The sequence below is a fragment of the Anopheles aquasalis genome, chromosome 2 (genome assembly GCF_943734665.1).
Source record: "Anopheles aquasalis chromosome 2, idAnoAquaMG_Q_19, whole genome shotgun sequence".
Classification (NCBI taxonomy): Eukaryota; Metazoa; Arthropoda; class Insecta; order Diptera; family Culicidae; genus Anopheles; species Anopheles aquasalis.
In genome coordinates, this window is record NC_064877.1 from 26150001 (window position 1) to 26165000 (window position 15000).

The 15000-nt window shown below is 48.3% G+C and overlaps 6 protein-coding genes across 7 annotated transcripts in view; 3 read left to right on the top strand and 3 right to left on the bottom strand.

Annotated features, from left to right (window-relative positions):
• Nucleotides 1-1733, top strand: part of LOC126571479 (USP6 N-terminal-like protein) — a 7653-nt gene extending 5920 nt beyond the window's left edge. For both annotated transcript variants that reach the window (XM_050230010.1, XM_050230012.1), the window contains exon 6: nt 1018-1733. In XM_050230010.1, the coding sequence (XP_050085967.1) occupies nt 1018-1547 (530 nt within the window). In that variant the 3' untranslated portion in view covers nt 1548-1733. The remainder of the gene's footprint in view (nt 1-1017) is intronic.
• Nucleotides 79-793, top strand: LOC126571480 (uncharacterized). The gene has a single exon (XM_050230015.1). It carries the CDS (start codon nt 137-139, stop codon nt 701-703), a length of 567 nt encoding a protein of 188 aa, XP_050085972.1. The 5' UTR covers nt 79-136; the 3' UTR covers nt 704-793.
• A 168-nt stretch (nt 1734-1901) lies between the features above and the next one.
• Nucleotides 1902-4601, bottom strand: LOC126571478 (EF-hand domain-containing family member C2). The gene is made up of 4 exons (XM_050230009.1): nt 4431-4601; nt 3819-4360; nt 2268-3749; nt 1902-2194 (listed from the first exon to the last, which is right to left on the bottom strand). Exons 1-4 carry the CDS (start codon nt 4599-4601, stop codon nt 1981-1983), a joined length of 2409 nt encoding a protein of 802 aa, XP_050085966.1. The 3' UTR covers nt 1902-1980.
• A 99-nt stretch (nt 4602-4700) lies between these two features.
• On the bottom strand, nt 4701-6045 carry LOC126571482 (thioredoxin, mitochondrial). The gene is made up of 3 exons (XM_050230017.1): nt 5808-6045; nt 5439-5576; nt 4701-5310 (listed from the first exon to the last, which is right to left on the bottom strand). Exons 2-3 carry the CDS (start codon nt 5556-5558, stop codon nt 5020-5022), a joined length of 411 nt encoding a protein of 136 aa, XP_050085974.1. The 5' UTR covers nt 5559-5576; nt 5808-6045; the 3' UTR covers nt 4701-5019.
• A 136-nt stretch (nt 6046-6181) lies between these two features.
• LOC126569472 (persulfide dioxygenase ETHE1, mitochondrial) lies at nt 6182-8692 on the top strand. The gene is made up of 6 exons (XM_050226571.1): nt 6182-6510; nt 6780-7081; nt 7492-7636; nt 7709-8075; nt 8161-8279; nt 8360-8692. Exons 2-6 carry the CDS (start codon nt 6827-6829, stop codon nt 8416-8418), a joined length of 945 nt encoding a protein of 314 aa, XP_050082528.1. The 5' UTR covers nt 6182-6510; nt 6780-6826; the 3' UTR covers nt 8419-8692.
• Nucleotides 8689-9845, bottom strand: LOC126569473 (tetratricopeptide repeat protein 1). Its single transcript, XM_050226572.1, has 2 exons — nt 9178-9845; nt 8689-9099 (listed from the first exon to the last, which is right to left on the bottom strand). The coding sequence occupies exons 1-2, from the start codon at nt 9762-9764 to the stop codon at nt 8808-8810; spliced, it is 879 nt and encodes a 292-aa protein (XP_050082529.1). The 5' UTR covers nt 9765-9845; the 3' UTR covers nt 8689-8807.
• Nucleotides 9846-15000: the final 5155 nt, after the last annotated feature.

The window sequence follows — 15000 nt, forward strand, 5'->3', positions numbered from 1 at the left end:
AGGGTAGAAGCCAAATTAGTCGTCTTGTTAAAAAAAATCTAAAAAAAACCCCGTAAGTTTTCCATTTTATTAGCAGTAGATTCAAATTCTTATGAATATTTCGCTACAAGTTTTAATTTTGGTTCGTATTTAGAAAATGTTTCGTATGGTAAAAGAATTTATCGGCCATGTTGGTGGGATCACAATGATTCGACCACAAGTGGCCCGGGCGATGGAGTTCAGTAGTTCCAGAACCACACATCATCGTACCAGCAAGAGCGGAGATTGCAAACAGAAGGCATGCCAGGACAGTGCCGCAGCGGAAGCCGGGGCCGACAAATCCGTGATGGTTTCCAGCCCACGTATGTGGCGTCCCTGTCCGGAACCACCGAAGCCGCGTGCGTTTAGCTGCGAGGAAATGAGTATCCTGGAAATGCCACGGCGGAAGCGTGAACCGGTGCTGAGGAAGCTCAGCTGTACCTCACCCGCCCCAAGCATGGAAGCCCCGGAGTGTATAAAAATCAAGGAAGACCTGTGCATGCGTGTTCAGGTGCCGGGATGTGGCAAGGTAAAGTTTCCACCGAAATGCGACGCCCCGCTTCCTGCGAGAGACTGCAAGAGGCAGTTGCCACCGGTACCAGCCTTCTCCGAAGGTTACAAGAACCCGTTCCCACCGCTACCGATATCGGAGTGTTTGTGCTATGAAGCGCGCAGTGTATGCTGAGATGATGTTACACGATTTTTTGAAATCTCAGTGCAAGACTCTACCACGCTTTTGCTATGCGCAATAAAATCGGAACGAAGAGAGTGTATTTTGAATGATTTCTTCTTTTTTCTCAGCACGCAATCTGCATGACGTTTGTTTAATGAGTTGATGTGACCACTTTTTTCTAGTTGATATTTTTTGGAAACCTTCAATGCATGCGTATTACTGAGTTAGGTGTGCTAGGATGAGCTATGATCAATCTTACTATTTAGTTAGTGATGGAGCATAAATAACCAATTCTTGATGCAAATTTTAATAATTCAACCGTACAGTTTCGGACTTGGATGGAGGTAGTAGTATCACGAAGCACTCACTAACCGGAACATCCGTGACATCAACCAATGACATCAGCATAACGTCGTACGAACGTACCTGTGATATATTCCGGCTATCATCGACACACGGAACGCACCAACAGCAGCTCAATCATCGCGACAGCCACCATACGACGACAGTGCAGCTCCTCGATCAGCTGGCGGCTCAACTTTCCGACGAGGAGCTATCATCAATCGGGGCTGCCGTCGAGCTGATGCTGGATGGTGAAGACGTTGAAGTCAGCGAAGGAATTGTCAATGGCACAGCCGGTCATCCGTCCTCCGTACTACCACAGGCACCACTTATACTCGTAAACGACAGCACGAGGGGTGTTGGAGAAGATGAGTCATTGGTAACTGGCGGATGTTCTAGTCCACTATCCGGGCATCAGGACGAACAGCTCCCAGAAGCTGCGGAACAAACTTTGTACAATGGCAACGACGACGAAGATGAAGATGAGTTAACGGAAAAGCAGCTTTCGTATTAGGTTTTATTAGGCACTTCTTGGGCGGCCCCAGGCAGCTATATCGGAATAATATGTTTTGGCTTTCTTTCTTATCCTTTCACTATGAACTACAACGCATTCTAGCGGTCGTTGATTTAATTATTTATGAATCGTAGTGATTTGACCGTAATTGGCGGAGTTTGCTCAACCAGAATCGTCTCAGGTGGAAAATGCAGTGTTTTTGTCACAGAGAAGAGTACATTCGGATTTTTCCAGTTTTACAAAATGTGAATAAATGAAGAAACTTTTGAAGTAATAGGAATTGAAATAGCGTGCAGCAGTTACTGTATGCAATTCGTTGTATTTAAAACATATGAATTGCTGGATTTCACTCACACACAAAAAATCAGTCACGCGCAGCTAAAACACACATAATTTGTTGATTTCATAAAGGTCGCTACGGGGTGTCCGTCGTTCATGAAGTTTGATTCGTTAGCGAGCGTTCCAGGTCAATGTGGGCCAGCAGTTGGTCCCAGTTGACGAGTTTCCCCGTTACGCGGTAAGGGGTAAAGAAGGACACGTCGTGTTTGATATTGAGCGGCTGGATCGGCTTGCTGGGAACTGCCGATGGGTTGATCATCATCATAAAGTCAGCCACCGAAAGAAGTCCAGCTTCATTCTTTTTCAAACTGATGGAAGAGAAAACACAAACGTTGAAATTACAAAGGTAGCGAACATGCAATGCCTCAGTTTCATACTTACATTTGCAGCATTTTGTCGATTAATGCATTATCCAGTGGCAACTTGCAGGCTTTGATGATGGTACAGAGACGCTGCGGTGTAACCCAATCGGGATTTGACGGTTCCAGGTGGTAAATGTGCTCCTTGGTACGTTCCAGATCCCACCACAGCGCACGGTTAAGCTCAGCATGAATGGCCGACCGGACGAGCTCCCGATCGCACCGGTCCGGTTCACTCGATTCGGCCGAAAACATGCGACACAGTGTGACGATCTCCTGATCGACAATGCTCTCGCCCAGCAGCTCGATCAGCATATCTCGTAGCGATTCGTACGTGACCGTGCTCACCGCTTGCCCATCGATCTTCATCTGCACCACCTTGCCCATATGGCGCGCAATGTACTGCTTGTAGTGCGGCTGCAGAGCATCTCGCAGCTTCTGCACGATCTTCCCAACGTTTGAAAGCGGATACTCCTCGCAGTGTTGCTCCATGAACTGTAGGGCATAGATGTCGGCGTTGGTAACCCGGAAATGATGATCTTGCAAACGGACAGCCGCACCGAGATAAAAGTGCTGCGGCCTGTAGCAAGCGGGCCGACTGGCATTGCGCAGCTCCTGATTCGGAAGGAACAGTTTGCGTCGTTTGATGAACTCGCCACCCCGGAACCCCGAGTTGCGCAGCGGTATTTCGTATACGGAGATTGTATCGTCACTCAGGTGATAGCTAATCACGAAGAACCGGTCATTGTTTTCCGGTACATTCGAGACCATCTGTGCGCCAAAGCGTAGACTACATCGATCGTAGGCGACGAACTTGCGGAAATCAATCTTGGGTTGCTTCGGTTCCAACGATAAACAGTTTCCCTCGGAGTCTTCATGCGAACCCCAACCATTGTACGGTGGCAGTTCCCGCTCGATACGTCGGAATGGTACGAATTGGTCTCTCGAGACATCATACCCATGGAGCGGGGTGAAGTCCTCCAAACCGTACAGCTCCCGGTAGTAGCGCTCAGTGAATGGATCACAGCCCGTTAGTAACACCCTGCGGCCATACACATTGATGCTCGCACCGATCCGCAGATCAGCATCGCTATAGTATTCACCGTTGGTTTTGCCAATGCCTACGCAATCCGTTAGGTAGCGGCCACCGCGCAACCCACCACCGATCACGTTTAGGACCGTAACCGGTGCGTTGGCACCCATCGTGGGCAATTGATCGAAATGGCGAGGCAATCGACCACGCCGGAGAAACATTCCGTTCGAGTCACGCCCCGAATTGACCGGTAGCTTCTCCTTAATCTCCATCGTATCGTCGCTAAGGTGATAGAGCACTTCTAGCTGGTGCACATCACCAAACACGCTCGCACGGTCATCCCAGACACCGTTGAACCGCAGTACTTTACGATCGTACTGCAGAAACTTACCCAGCGTGTCGATCTTGTACGCTGGCAGCTTGGCCAGCTTAGCCGAGTCTTGCTGCTTACGTAGTTCAGTGGCAGGATCGCTGCAAGAAAAGAAAAAATGGGCGATTAAGGGTGATTAGACATGGAAGCAGCCTTCCACGTACACTTACACCGGTTGGTCGATGGCTGCGGGGACCGAGATACCGAGACGGTTGAGGAAGCGGCGCGTAAACTCATCACATCCGGTTATCGTATAGACCCGATCGAACAGCTGGACCGTATGGTTGATGTTGAGATCGAGCAGTGAGGTGAACGCACCGTCGTACGGTGGTGGCCTCGGTATGCGCTGGCGCGTCACTAAGCAACCTTGTGGGATTCCCGAGTTGAGCGTACGCGGTTCGCTCACCTGCATCGTGTCGTCCTCGAGATAGTACAGGATGCGCACTTTACGCACCTGGTACGGTAGACGATCGACCTCGGTGAGCGCCTCCTGGAAGTAGCCGTAGAAGCACAGCACTTGCCGGTCGTACTCGAGCCAAGATGGCCGGGAAGGAGCATATCGAGGGGGGTATAGGGATGGTAGCTCGTACTCGGGAGAGTCCGTTTCTAGCAACGGTTTCCCTCCAATTCCCGGGCGTTTGCTATCGACCAGAATGCAAACACGGTTGCGTTGATCGAAATGGTGCGATTTGTGGAACTTTTGGCGCCCAATCTGAAAGGAGAACGTGGAGAACATTAGTGACAACGATTAGCTGTTGATTTGTTACCTTCCCTCTACTTACATCTTGAAATGTGTTCCCCGGAAGGAACGGCAATCCGGAACATCGTAGCATGATGTGAAAAGTTAATTTTTCTCGGCAGTGATTTCGAAAAGCGTCCCTAGGTCGTGTCCTGCACCTACTAACAAACAGTTTACTATACGGCGTCGCGTTGCTAAGGCTAATATCGGGCATCGCCGGTAGCTAGGAGGCACTATGAAGGCATGCGTAGCTGCGTTCCACTGTTGTTCACGCAGTAATCGCACAAAATGAAGAAACACAAAAAAACACAGCCTGTTTTTGCACTCATGTTTCTCGATGTATTTTCTCGTTAGTGTCTTTACAGATTAAAATAAAAACGGTTCATATCCGTGCGGTTCGTGCGGTGAATAGGTAAAATCAATAACTGTACATCACAATGCCTAGATTCAGGGAAAGGCGAAACAGAAGAACTGGAGATGGGGGTTTGGGTCGGTTGAGCTCCTAGCAAACCATCCTCAGTTCCTATCCCGCTGCCATCCCCCGATATTTGCCACAGCAGAAAACACTTGGCTTGGACCACGCGCAGCAGGCCTTGGCACAATTTGGCAAGGTCACACGTTCATTCGATCAATTACGAGGTCTTCTTTTTTGTCAGTTTACCGATTAAGTTCTCGATCATATTCGCATCGACCAGGCCGATGAATTTGTCTACTACCACCCCGTTGCGAAAGGCCAGGATTGCCGGGACTGCTTTCACCTCGAACGTTTGTACCAGTTCCGCGTTGTCGTCCACATCGACGATAGCCAGATCGATCTCTTCCGACGGTTCCAACAGTTCCGTCATTTTCGGGGTCAGTATCTTGCACGGATCGCACCATTCCGCGTGGAAGTTGACGATCACCGGGTTGTCACTGTTGATCACCTGCAAATCGACAGGACGTGAAATGAAATCGTAATGGGAACGCTTAATCGGTCGATCGGGCGAACTGGATGGTTTGCCCTTGACCTCGGTTCGTGGGTAATTCCACGGTTCCGGGACGAGTGGTATACCTTTTGATCGAACTCATAGTGATCTTTGATGACGAAACGCTTTGCTGCGACAGCCGAGAAGGAGAAGGTCTTGCGTATGATGCGCTCACCGAGTATTGGATTACGAAAGATACGGAGCATTGTTGTCCTCGTTATCGCCTGGAATATGGAACAGATAGAGCACACGCAGACGGTGGAGATGAGATAGTGCGGCACATGCGTTGTAAAAATCCGACTCCGTATCCGACTGCAGGACGGACTACCGTAATTATAGCAATCTCGAAGAATTACATAAATTTGCTTATGCCAGGAACGGTTCCGGAATTGGCAACGACTCCAAGAAGACCATTCTGAGCGGACCACACCGAGTGGTCGCTGTTGCGGACGTACCTTTTCGGGAAATGGTTTGTTTTGGGGCACCAAACACAGGCAAAGAGCAGCAGGCTACGGCGTTGGTAGACACATAAATCGTTTCGGAAGGCGTGCTAGGGTACTTCCGCCGGGAGTTGAAGCGGGAATTCAAACACTTAATCACTAGCTAACAAATGCGGGAAGGACATAAACTATAAGGATAACGACCGAAAAGTCTCTCGAAGCCAAAATTCTGTTGTCAGCTTGTGTGGGAGGCGTAAAGGGGGGTCGATTCGTTCGTGCAACATTTCGAGCAGAGATCACTCGTTCGAGCAACATTTTGACATTCAGGGCCTTCGCATAAACAACAAAAATTAGATATTTTTCAAAAAACTTTAAAATTCTTTGTTCTCTGTGTTTTGTTCCGCTGAGTTGGTGACTAAAGAATAAAAGAAGTAAAAACTTGAAAAAGAAGTAAAAAACTCCATGTTTAACAAAAGAAACTCATAATAATCCGTTCAAAGTAGCATCTGGCGATGTGTGGGAATCAATAGAAGAGAAATTGGTAGTGGTAGGGCTGTTATCACAAACTGATTAGCGACCAGGATTAGTCGTTGGTATCCCCTGCAGACTCAAAATCCGGTTGCATCATTGCAGTGAAAGTTATTGCAGCAGCACCAGCAGCGGCAACGGCAGTAGTAGATTGTCTTCCCCAAAAAAAAAAAACAACTAAACTTACAAGGTGCGCAAACAAACAACAAGTGTTTCAATTAAGGTGTAGCATCCCACAAGATCATGGAAATAAGTTAGATAAGGGTGTGCATTATCGCAGAACATCAGAATTGGTCGCATCCTAGTGCAAATTCATTTTCGGGTGTCCGAAAGGTCGTGCCAGCAACTCTTTATCGAGCGCCCATTTCGTGCGATAAGCGTATCGCGCAGCCAGTGATAAACTTTTAATTCCAGCCGTTACGGTTTAATATTCTTTTTTTGTGTTCCCCCTTCCGGTAGACAACGCGTATCACTCTGCTGGCCCTATCAGCCCGGAATCCAGAGCAATGAGCCCCTCAAACGCCTTCGGCAGTGTTCTGCGACGGGTGACGGCAGCAGCAGCAACAGTTTCAGCGATCACAGCTGGTTCGACGCGTCCCCTATCGAGACGAACGCTCATCACCACCTCCCACGGTACGACGGTTCGGCGGTACATAAGCATCAGCACAGTTTGTCCCCTCCATCAGTCCGCAATTCTCACGCAAAGCGCCAACATGTTGGACGAACGGAAACCCTTCACCGCCGATTTCTTCTTCAGACAGGTAAGCGCTTTCACCTGCTTCTACGCATCGAATCGATTTTTCTATCGATCACTAAATTACTAACTGGGCTGTGGTCGTTGTCCGCGGAGTCGCTGTTGGGTATGCGTGTTTTTTGCTACGTCATTGTGGTCGGGGGGTCATGTAGATTACATCTCGTAGGAACATTATAGGCACGGGTACGACATTCGAAGGCCGTTTGATGAGCACAAGTCAGCCGCAAGGTCAAGGGAAGAACTGAATTTTTAAAGTGATAGCACGTTTTCCTTCATCGGATTGCGATAAACAGATAAATAGAAAGTAGAAGCTGGCTGTGGCAACGACGTCGACGGGAAATGCTGGCGCAATAAATCATGTCCCGGAATCATCCTGTTATCACACCAACCCTTCGCTCCACTGTGCTCTCGTTCTAGCTGTTTGATGAACAATCGCACACCTATTCATACCTGCTGGCGGACATCGTATCCAAGGAGGCCATCCTGATCGATCCCGTGCTGGAGCAGGCTAAGAGAGATGCCAAGCTGATCGAGGAACTGGGCTTTACGCTCAAGTTTGCCCGTAAGTGAAGACTGAAAACGATCCACAACGATTAGAATCATACCAAATACAATCATTTCCCATGATTTGCAGTGAACACGCATATGCACGCGGACCATGTCACCGGTACCGGGTACCTGAAGCAGCTGTTGCCTGGAACGCTGAGTGTGATTTCAAAAAACAGCGGTGCGAAAGCGGACCTTCATCTAGTAGACAACGAGACGGTAAAGTTCGGTCGCCATGAGTTACGGGCCCTCTGCACACCTGGCCACACCAATGGTTGCATGACGTTCGTGATTGACGAGCAGGGATGCGCCTTCACCGGCGATACGCTGCTGATTCGTGGCTGCGGTCGTACCGATTTCCAGGAGGGTGATTCCCGTACCCTTTACCGGTCCGTACACGATCGGATCTTTACCCTGCCAGAAAACTTCCGACTGTTTCCGGCACACGATTACAAGTGAGTATGGTGTTTGGCCTGTGGTGTGCGATTCTGATGCTTATTCACAATGCGTGTCACTGCGTGTCACTGCGTATCGTTTCAGAGGAAACATGGAGACAACGGTGGCCGAAGAGAAGCGTTACAATCCCCGACTTACGAAGGACATTGAGGCGTTCGCGGAACTGATGGGCAACCTGAACTTGCCCTATCCGAAAATGATTGGTAAGAGTAGGATAATTGAATGGCCCAGAAGTCTTCTCTAAACCCATCATTGATCGCTTCCATTTCGACTACACTTTCAGATAAAGCGGTGCCAGCCAACCGCGAGTGTGGACTATTCGACATCCCGAAGGAGCCGTAAAGGAAGACATTGCCAAGAGGGAGCTAGTAGCAAGAGCGGTAGTGAAGCAGAAGTATTACTGTTGATGGAAAGTACGGAAGGGTTGTGGATATGATGCGGGTTTTTAGTTGTTTAAAATTATTTGATTTTTAAAGACATTTCCGACCAATCTTTATCGCGCGATTGTGATAGCAAAGTTGGGAGTGGAACCTTTTTCAATGTAAATCCAGGAATACTCGGGACTTTTCGTATACTAACAGATATCAAAGCATTAAACGGACATGTCCAAAATTGATGCTTAAGACTCGATTTAATTCTTTGATCACGTGTCCAACAACCTTAATCTTCAAATCATAAATAAGCTTCAACATTGCTCGCGTTCAGCCGGGGCTTCGGTTGCTCTCCGTTGGTCATTGGTTGGTGTTTTGCTTAAAGTTGATGGAATAGGAACCGCTCTGCGGGTCTTGCTGCATCTGGAAGTTTTGCGTCGATAGACCGAAAGGTCGCAGTATTAAGTTGCCCAGGTCCTTCAGTTTGCCCATCATTTCCTCCTTTAACCGCTCGTTACGCTCCGCTATCTTCGGTGGCAGCCGCACCGTTGCTCCCCTGGCCTCACCGTTACCCGGATCCAGCTCCAACACCTTCCGGAAGTCTTCTAAGCTTTCGTCCAGCTTGTCACTCTCTTCGTAAAGATTGGCTCGCCTACGGAGAGAGAGAGAGAGTGTTTCCGGGGTCAGGTCAAGCAACTTCTATCCGACTTGTCGATCTCGTGGTACTTACCTTAGCAGTGCCTTCAAGTATTTGGGATTATACTCGAGCGCTTTGGTGCAGTCTTCGATGGCAGACGGTTTGAGGTTTAGTTTGGACTTGGCGGCTGCCCGGTTCGCGTACAGAATTGCACGATCTTCCTTGCTATCGAGTGGACAGACTCGCAGCGCGCTGGTGTACACGAGAGCCGATTGCTGGTGTTCACCCCGCTTGAACAGCTCGTTGCCTTGCTGTTTCAGTTCTTCGGCCTTCGCCCGGTTGGCCGTTCGTTCTTCCTCCGTCAGTCCCGTCTCGTAATCACGCTGTGCATCTTCGTCAATGAAATCATCCGCATCGTCCCCGGGCGTTTGTAGCATTGTTCCATCTTCCGGCTCGGACGCACCGCTTTCCTTCTCGGCGCTGGCCACTTCCGCCGTTTGCTCACAGTCCGCAAACTCCTCCGTGTCCGATGATTCCGGTGGCCGTTTCAGCGATAAGCCCGTCACCTTCTCGATCACCTCGTCGACGTATCGCTCGTTTTTGCTTTGCGCGTCCTCAAACTGTTCATCGTCGCTTTTCGAAGTATCCACGGCCGCTGCTACTGTGCTAGGGTTGCTCATCGGAAATCTGTAATTCTTCCCGTTTGTTTCACAAAAACTAAAAATTGGAAACTTGGTTTTCTGGAACTTTTTTTCTGTTTTTCTCCGCCTTTTTGACGTTTAGGTAGTGCGTTTGACATTTAACCCTTCACGTCCTTCAAACGAAAACAATCGATGATCGATGAATCGATGAACCGAAAAAGGACACTCCTTTTGAAATGGTCTACTAACTGATCTACACTAAAAGGAAGTTTGCCTTGAGTTCCGGTGGGAACAGGATAAATTTACTATGTAGTTACTGTTTTGAGACGTTTCATTTGTCTAGCTGTACAGCGTAGAACCATAAAATATGCTGGTCAGACACCGTGAAATGCATTTTTCTGGCTATCGTTATCGTCCTACAGGCCCCATTGCATTTAGTCATACGCCCCTTCACTTACCTGCAGGTGGTTCGTTACTTCTTGCCTCGCCTCTAGACTCAGTTGTCTAGAGAAAAACAGGTTCGAATTGATTTACTGCACTCATGAGACGGCAGCGGTTCGTGTTTAAATTTTTTGAGATTTTTTCTCTTTTTATTGTTCACCTTTTGTATTACATTTAAAAACACTTCCATTGCATATCCGTAACATCTGCCTCACTGGCATTCGCCGCACGCCCGATCGCCCCCACTCGTCAATCTTCTCACTGTAATCCACGTGTCCTTCGCTCATTTTCCGTCTGTTTCAGACCGTCGCCTGCACCTGACGAAATTGGTTTCGGTGTCCTGCCTCAACAATTTCAGCTCGTTCACACAAAGCTAACCCGGGGCGGTTCAGAGCATTCAAATTTCATGACGACATATGTCCTTTCACGCAATCGTCCTTTCTCTGGTTCCGAGTGGACCACAACCAAACACTCACGATCTGTGAGAAGCGATTCAGCGATCAGTCTAGATTGGACGAAGGAAACGCACAGTTCATCTCGATCGATGGTGCAGTGTGTTTCTACTATGTTTCGTTGTGGTTGTTGATCGCCATAATGCCATGCCCTTTGGCCTTCCCAACATTCTCGGCTCGCCAGTACGCCAGCCGGTCCATGGATGCAACGGATCGATTAAAATATGAACGCGGACAACATGTGTTTAGCACCAGATCATGCTCTTTTCTCGTCCCTAAAACCATTCGTTTTTTTTTGTCAATCCCAATCCCAATCCTACTATATCGCGCTCATCTTCATCTTTCTCCCTCAACAATGATACGTACGCATTTCCATGTGTATAGCTCCATGTCCACCTTCTTCTCCTAGCCGACTAGTCCCTCCTAGTGGGTTTGCAAACACGCGTAACACGTGGTTATTGTACCTACTTCCCAATCCCTCCCCGCCCCTCATTACAATGCCAAATGTACTAGTTGTATTGTACGATAGACGTGAATTAGATTTTCTTTTGTTTTGTACACTGTTACCGTTCAGGATTAATGTGTGAGAAATGTATTTGCTTTGGAAAATACAGAGATCCATGTAAAAAGCGTACGGAATTCGTTCACCAACCGTTCAAAACCGTTGTTACACCACAGGTCCCGCGCTTCGTTTTTTCTTGCGTTTCCAAAGTATCTTGCTGGCTGGTACCGGCACTCGTCCGTCTCGCAGCTTAGTCTTGATCATCATATGTTCCTTTTATTCATCCACTTAAACCTACCTACCGCCTGCCTGTACCGACTTGACGCGATTCGGTCCACTCCGCTGCGCTTCAAGCATCCCTCTGCTCATCCCTCTTCATCCCCGATATTCCTCCCCCCCTGCTACAGCCTTTCTGCGTTAAATTGTTAGCTTTTGTTTTGGGATTTGCTTGTTTGTTTATGATTTCCTACTCGTCCACCAAAAACACTGACGATAACGTTGGGTGATAGGTTTTTTTTTCTTTACGTGGAATTGGTACGCGTGGGCTTTGGGTTACGGAGCTCCTTCTTTGCTTGCCAACAACAACAACAGGACGCACAAGTTACAAATTGGGTTGGGTGTTGAGTGCACCGCACACCACCGGGCGGCGGGCCAGGTGTGATTAAAGCGCTAGCCATCAATCTGCGGATCGATCCGGGATGAGGAAGAGGTTGATGGTTGAGTATAGCACGAAGCGATCGGGTGATTATTGTTCTTGCTATACGGCTATTACTGGCGGTTGTGTTGGCGGTATTACCTATATGCTTTCCTATATAGACGGTGGGTCGCTGCTTTGAACCGGTCGCTTGCATGGATATGAATAAACTCGACTCGACACCGCACTATGGTTTACGATGAAAGTGTGGGGGAAAAATAACCCAAAAAAACCATAAACTCTCTCTCTCACACTGGGATCTACGTACAGACAAAGTATGCTCTGCCAACCTCTCTCCCATTCTCTCTCTCTCTCTCTCTCTCTCTCTCTCTCTCTCTCTCTCGACACGATCTTAGCAATCGTCTAATCTTTATTCTAGTGTTTTGTTTCTTGTAGAATGAATAATTTGTTGCCCATTCGGCATGTCCGCTTACTAACGGATCGTCGAGACGTGTGAACGAGGCTGGAGCCAATGTAAGATTTGTGTTTGTTCCTTCGCAATTGCCTCCGATTGGATGAAAATCCCGCCTTTCCGTTTGGTTTCGGTTGCGCACTGCATTCGATGGGGGTTGATGAGATTGCCAAAGGTTTTTCAAATAATTTCGGGCCTCGCTACTGCTCTCTGATAATGGTTGGTGACAACGCGCGCTTTGTACAATCGTGATTATGGGCTACCCGGTTAGAACGTCTAGGGTGAAGTTAACATTTAACGAACTAAAACATGACACTCACTCGCTCACTCCTCTGACATATGCTACACGGTGTGGCGCGTTCTATGCTACCGGCAGACCTTCCCCTACGGGGCCCTTTTGCGTATTGTTGTTGATCGATGATGCGGTTTCTGTGGGTGTGCAACGTTGCGAGTGGGATAAAGTTTGCTGTATACGATCCGCGGATCCGGCGATATGTGCACCGTCCATCAGACAGACAGACAGACTGCTTTATGTCGACTGCTAGTGGGGTAGTGTCTGCGACAGGACCAGGTTCCGAGGCGATACCGCCGGCACGCTGTTGTGTCCATCGGTGCCGCAGACCTCCCCGTTTCCCGTACTGTTCCTATTTGTGTTTCCGTTTGGTTTGTTCATATTTTGTAGCATTCATTATGGGTTTGTTTTTTTTTTAATTAATGTATCATTTTAAGTTCCATCATCATGCAGCACCCCTGAGCCCTCTTTTTATGTTTTATGTCTTCTCATTTTGTTCCGGATTTTTGCCCTTTTCCTTATGGTTACGATTTTTTAGAGTTTGGTTGTTTTTAGTTTCATTTATTCAACATTCAGTTTTTCGTTTGAGTTTCGGAGGGGGGGGGGGGGAGGGGTTTCCCTCGCCCGCCTGAACGCTTACTGCTTGTAGCACAGTTTACTTTACATATAAAGATATATAGGTACATCCATCAACAGATAGAGCTAGTGGACAGTGCCATTTCTCACCCGCACTTGGCGTTCTCGGGTGAACAAAAAGGGGGTGGGAGGGGGTGGTTACATGAGAGCGTTTGTGCGGTTGCCGGTGAGCTGTGGCGGTGGAGCAGGATTGTGGGATCGTTGGACTGTCTAGTATGTGTGGCTAGTTGTTCCTACCGTCCGTCGGTCCGTTCGTCCATCGTCCAGCAAGCATCAGCATAAAACAAGCTAGTGTGCCCATAATCCATACTCCGGCCCCCATCCCGTAATTGCTACTTATTGTGTAGATTACAAAAAAAAAAATTGTTTTGGTTTCCTACCAGCCCCACGCACTCACTGCTGTGTGCTCGGGCCAGTGAGATGGTCTTGCTTCTCGCACAGAGCTACTACGGTTACGGCTTTTTACTCACTAGCCATACAATTATTGTGATACACCGAAGGCTGTTGCTCAACCACCATCTCTGGCTGCACTGGGATTGTGTTCTTTCCTGCGCCGCGTATCCCGTGCAGTCCGCGCCTACGCTCCGTAAGCTTCTATGTTCTACCTTATTGTACCTAGAAGAGCATTGGCAACTCCCTGCACTGTAACGCACGGCCTACTGTACGAAAACATTGCCACATTGCCAAGCCAGCTAGCGACGTGCCAATTCCGTTCTGCATTGTTTCAGTCCGTTCAGCACCCTTGGGTTGGGTGCCAAGCGGGGTGCCCTTTTTGTTTTGCATGCTGGACCGAAAACCGATACTGATCAACCGATATCTCATTACGATTATTTTTTTTTTTTATTAATTAATGCCGTTCCGTTCCGTAGCAATTCGTTGCTGCCACTGCTGGTGCCGCAGGATACTCGGGAAATCACAACCCTTGGCCCTTTCGCTGTCATCCGGGTAAGAACGAGGCCGTATTGGTTGCTCCGTTTGCCCGTGACGATGCGATTAGGGTGTTCGAAAAACGGTGTGATCGATGAAAACCAATTCGAATTCTTCGGGCACGCCTAAGCCGATGCCACATATTGCTTTTTTTTGTTGTGTTTTTTGGGTGTTTGCTAATGCTTTAAGGGGATCGCCCGGGAGACGACTATCACGATCGTAGCTTTCAATTCTCTAATGCTCCGTGCAGGCCTGCCTGCAGCCGGCGTTAACGGTTGTTGTAGAAGCAGCCATTGAAAGAGGAGCTATTCGGTTTGAAATTTGGCGAAATTGGATAGATTTGATAGGAATCGAAATCAAAATGGGGTCACTTTGGACCAAGCACGCGTGCCGTAATGGTGAAGTGGAAGAATTGAGAACGGCGATAGGAAAGACTCAAAGCGACGAACCTGGTTTATCGGTGTGAGTTCAAAGAGCATTTTGTTTTCATTCATTTCAGTTCTTTATCTCAATTCTCTCTCTCTCTCTCTCTCTCTCTCTCTCTCTCGCTTCTATTATAAAGATCCGTTTTATAAATATGATACAGGATTTTGTGCGTTCCGATGCGTTTGAATGGCATAAAGTTGTGCTTCTGTTGCGTCATCCGAGGGGCTCAGGATGTCCGGGTTCCGAAGTAGGCGAATGGACTGCTCTCTGCCGCTGTCAGCGGCATCCCGTCAATTCATTCGTTACGGTGCCATCGATACCCGCCGCCTCCGTCGGCATTATCTTTTGTGCTTTAAGTGACTTCGCGCTACGCGATACAAGCGGTATCCAAACTAGTCGATAATTGCTTAGCAACGATCTTCGTTAGCCTGTCTAGCCTGTTGCCTGATCGCTCACTGCTGAGCTAAACGGTGAGATGTTTTAGAAAAAAAAT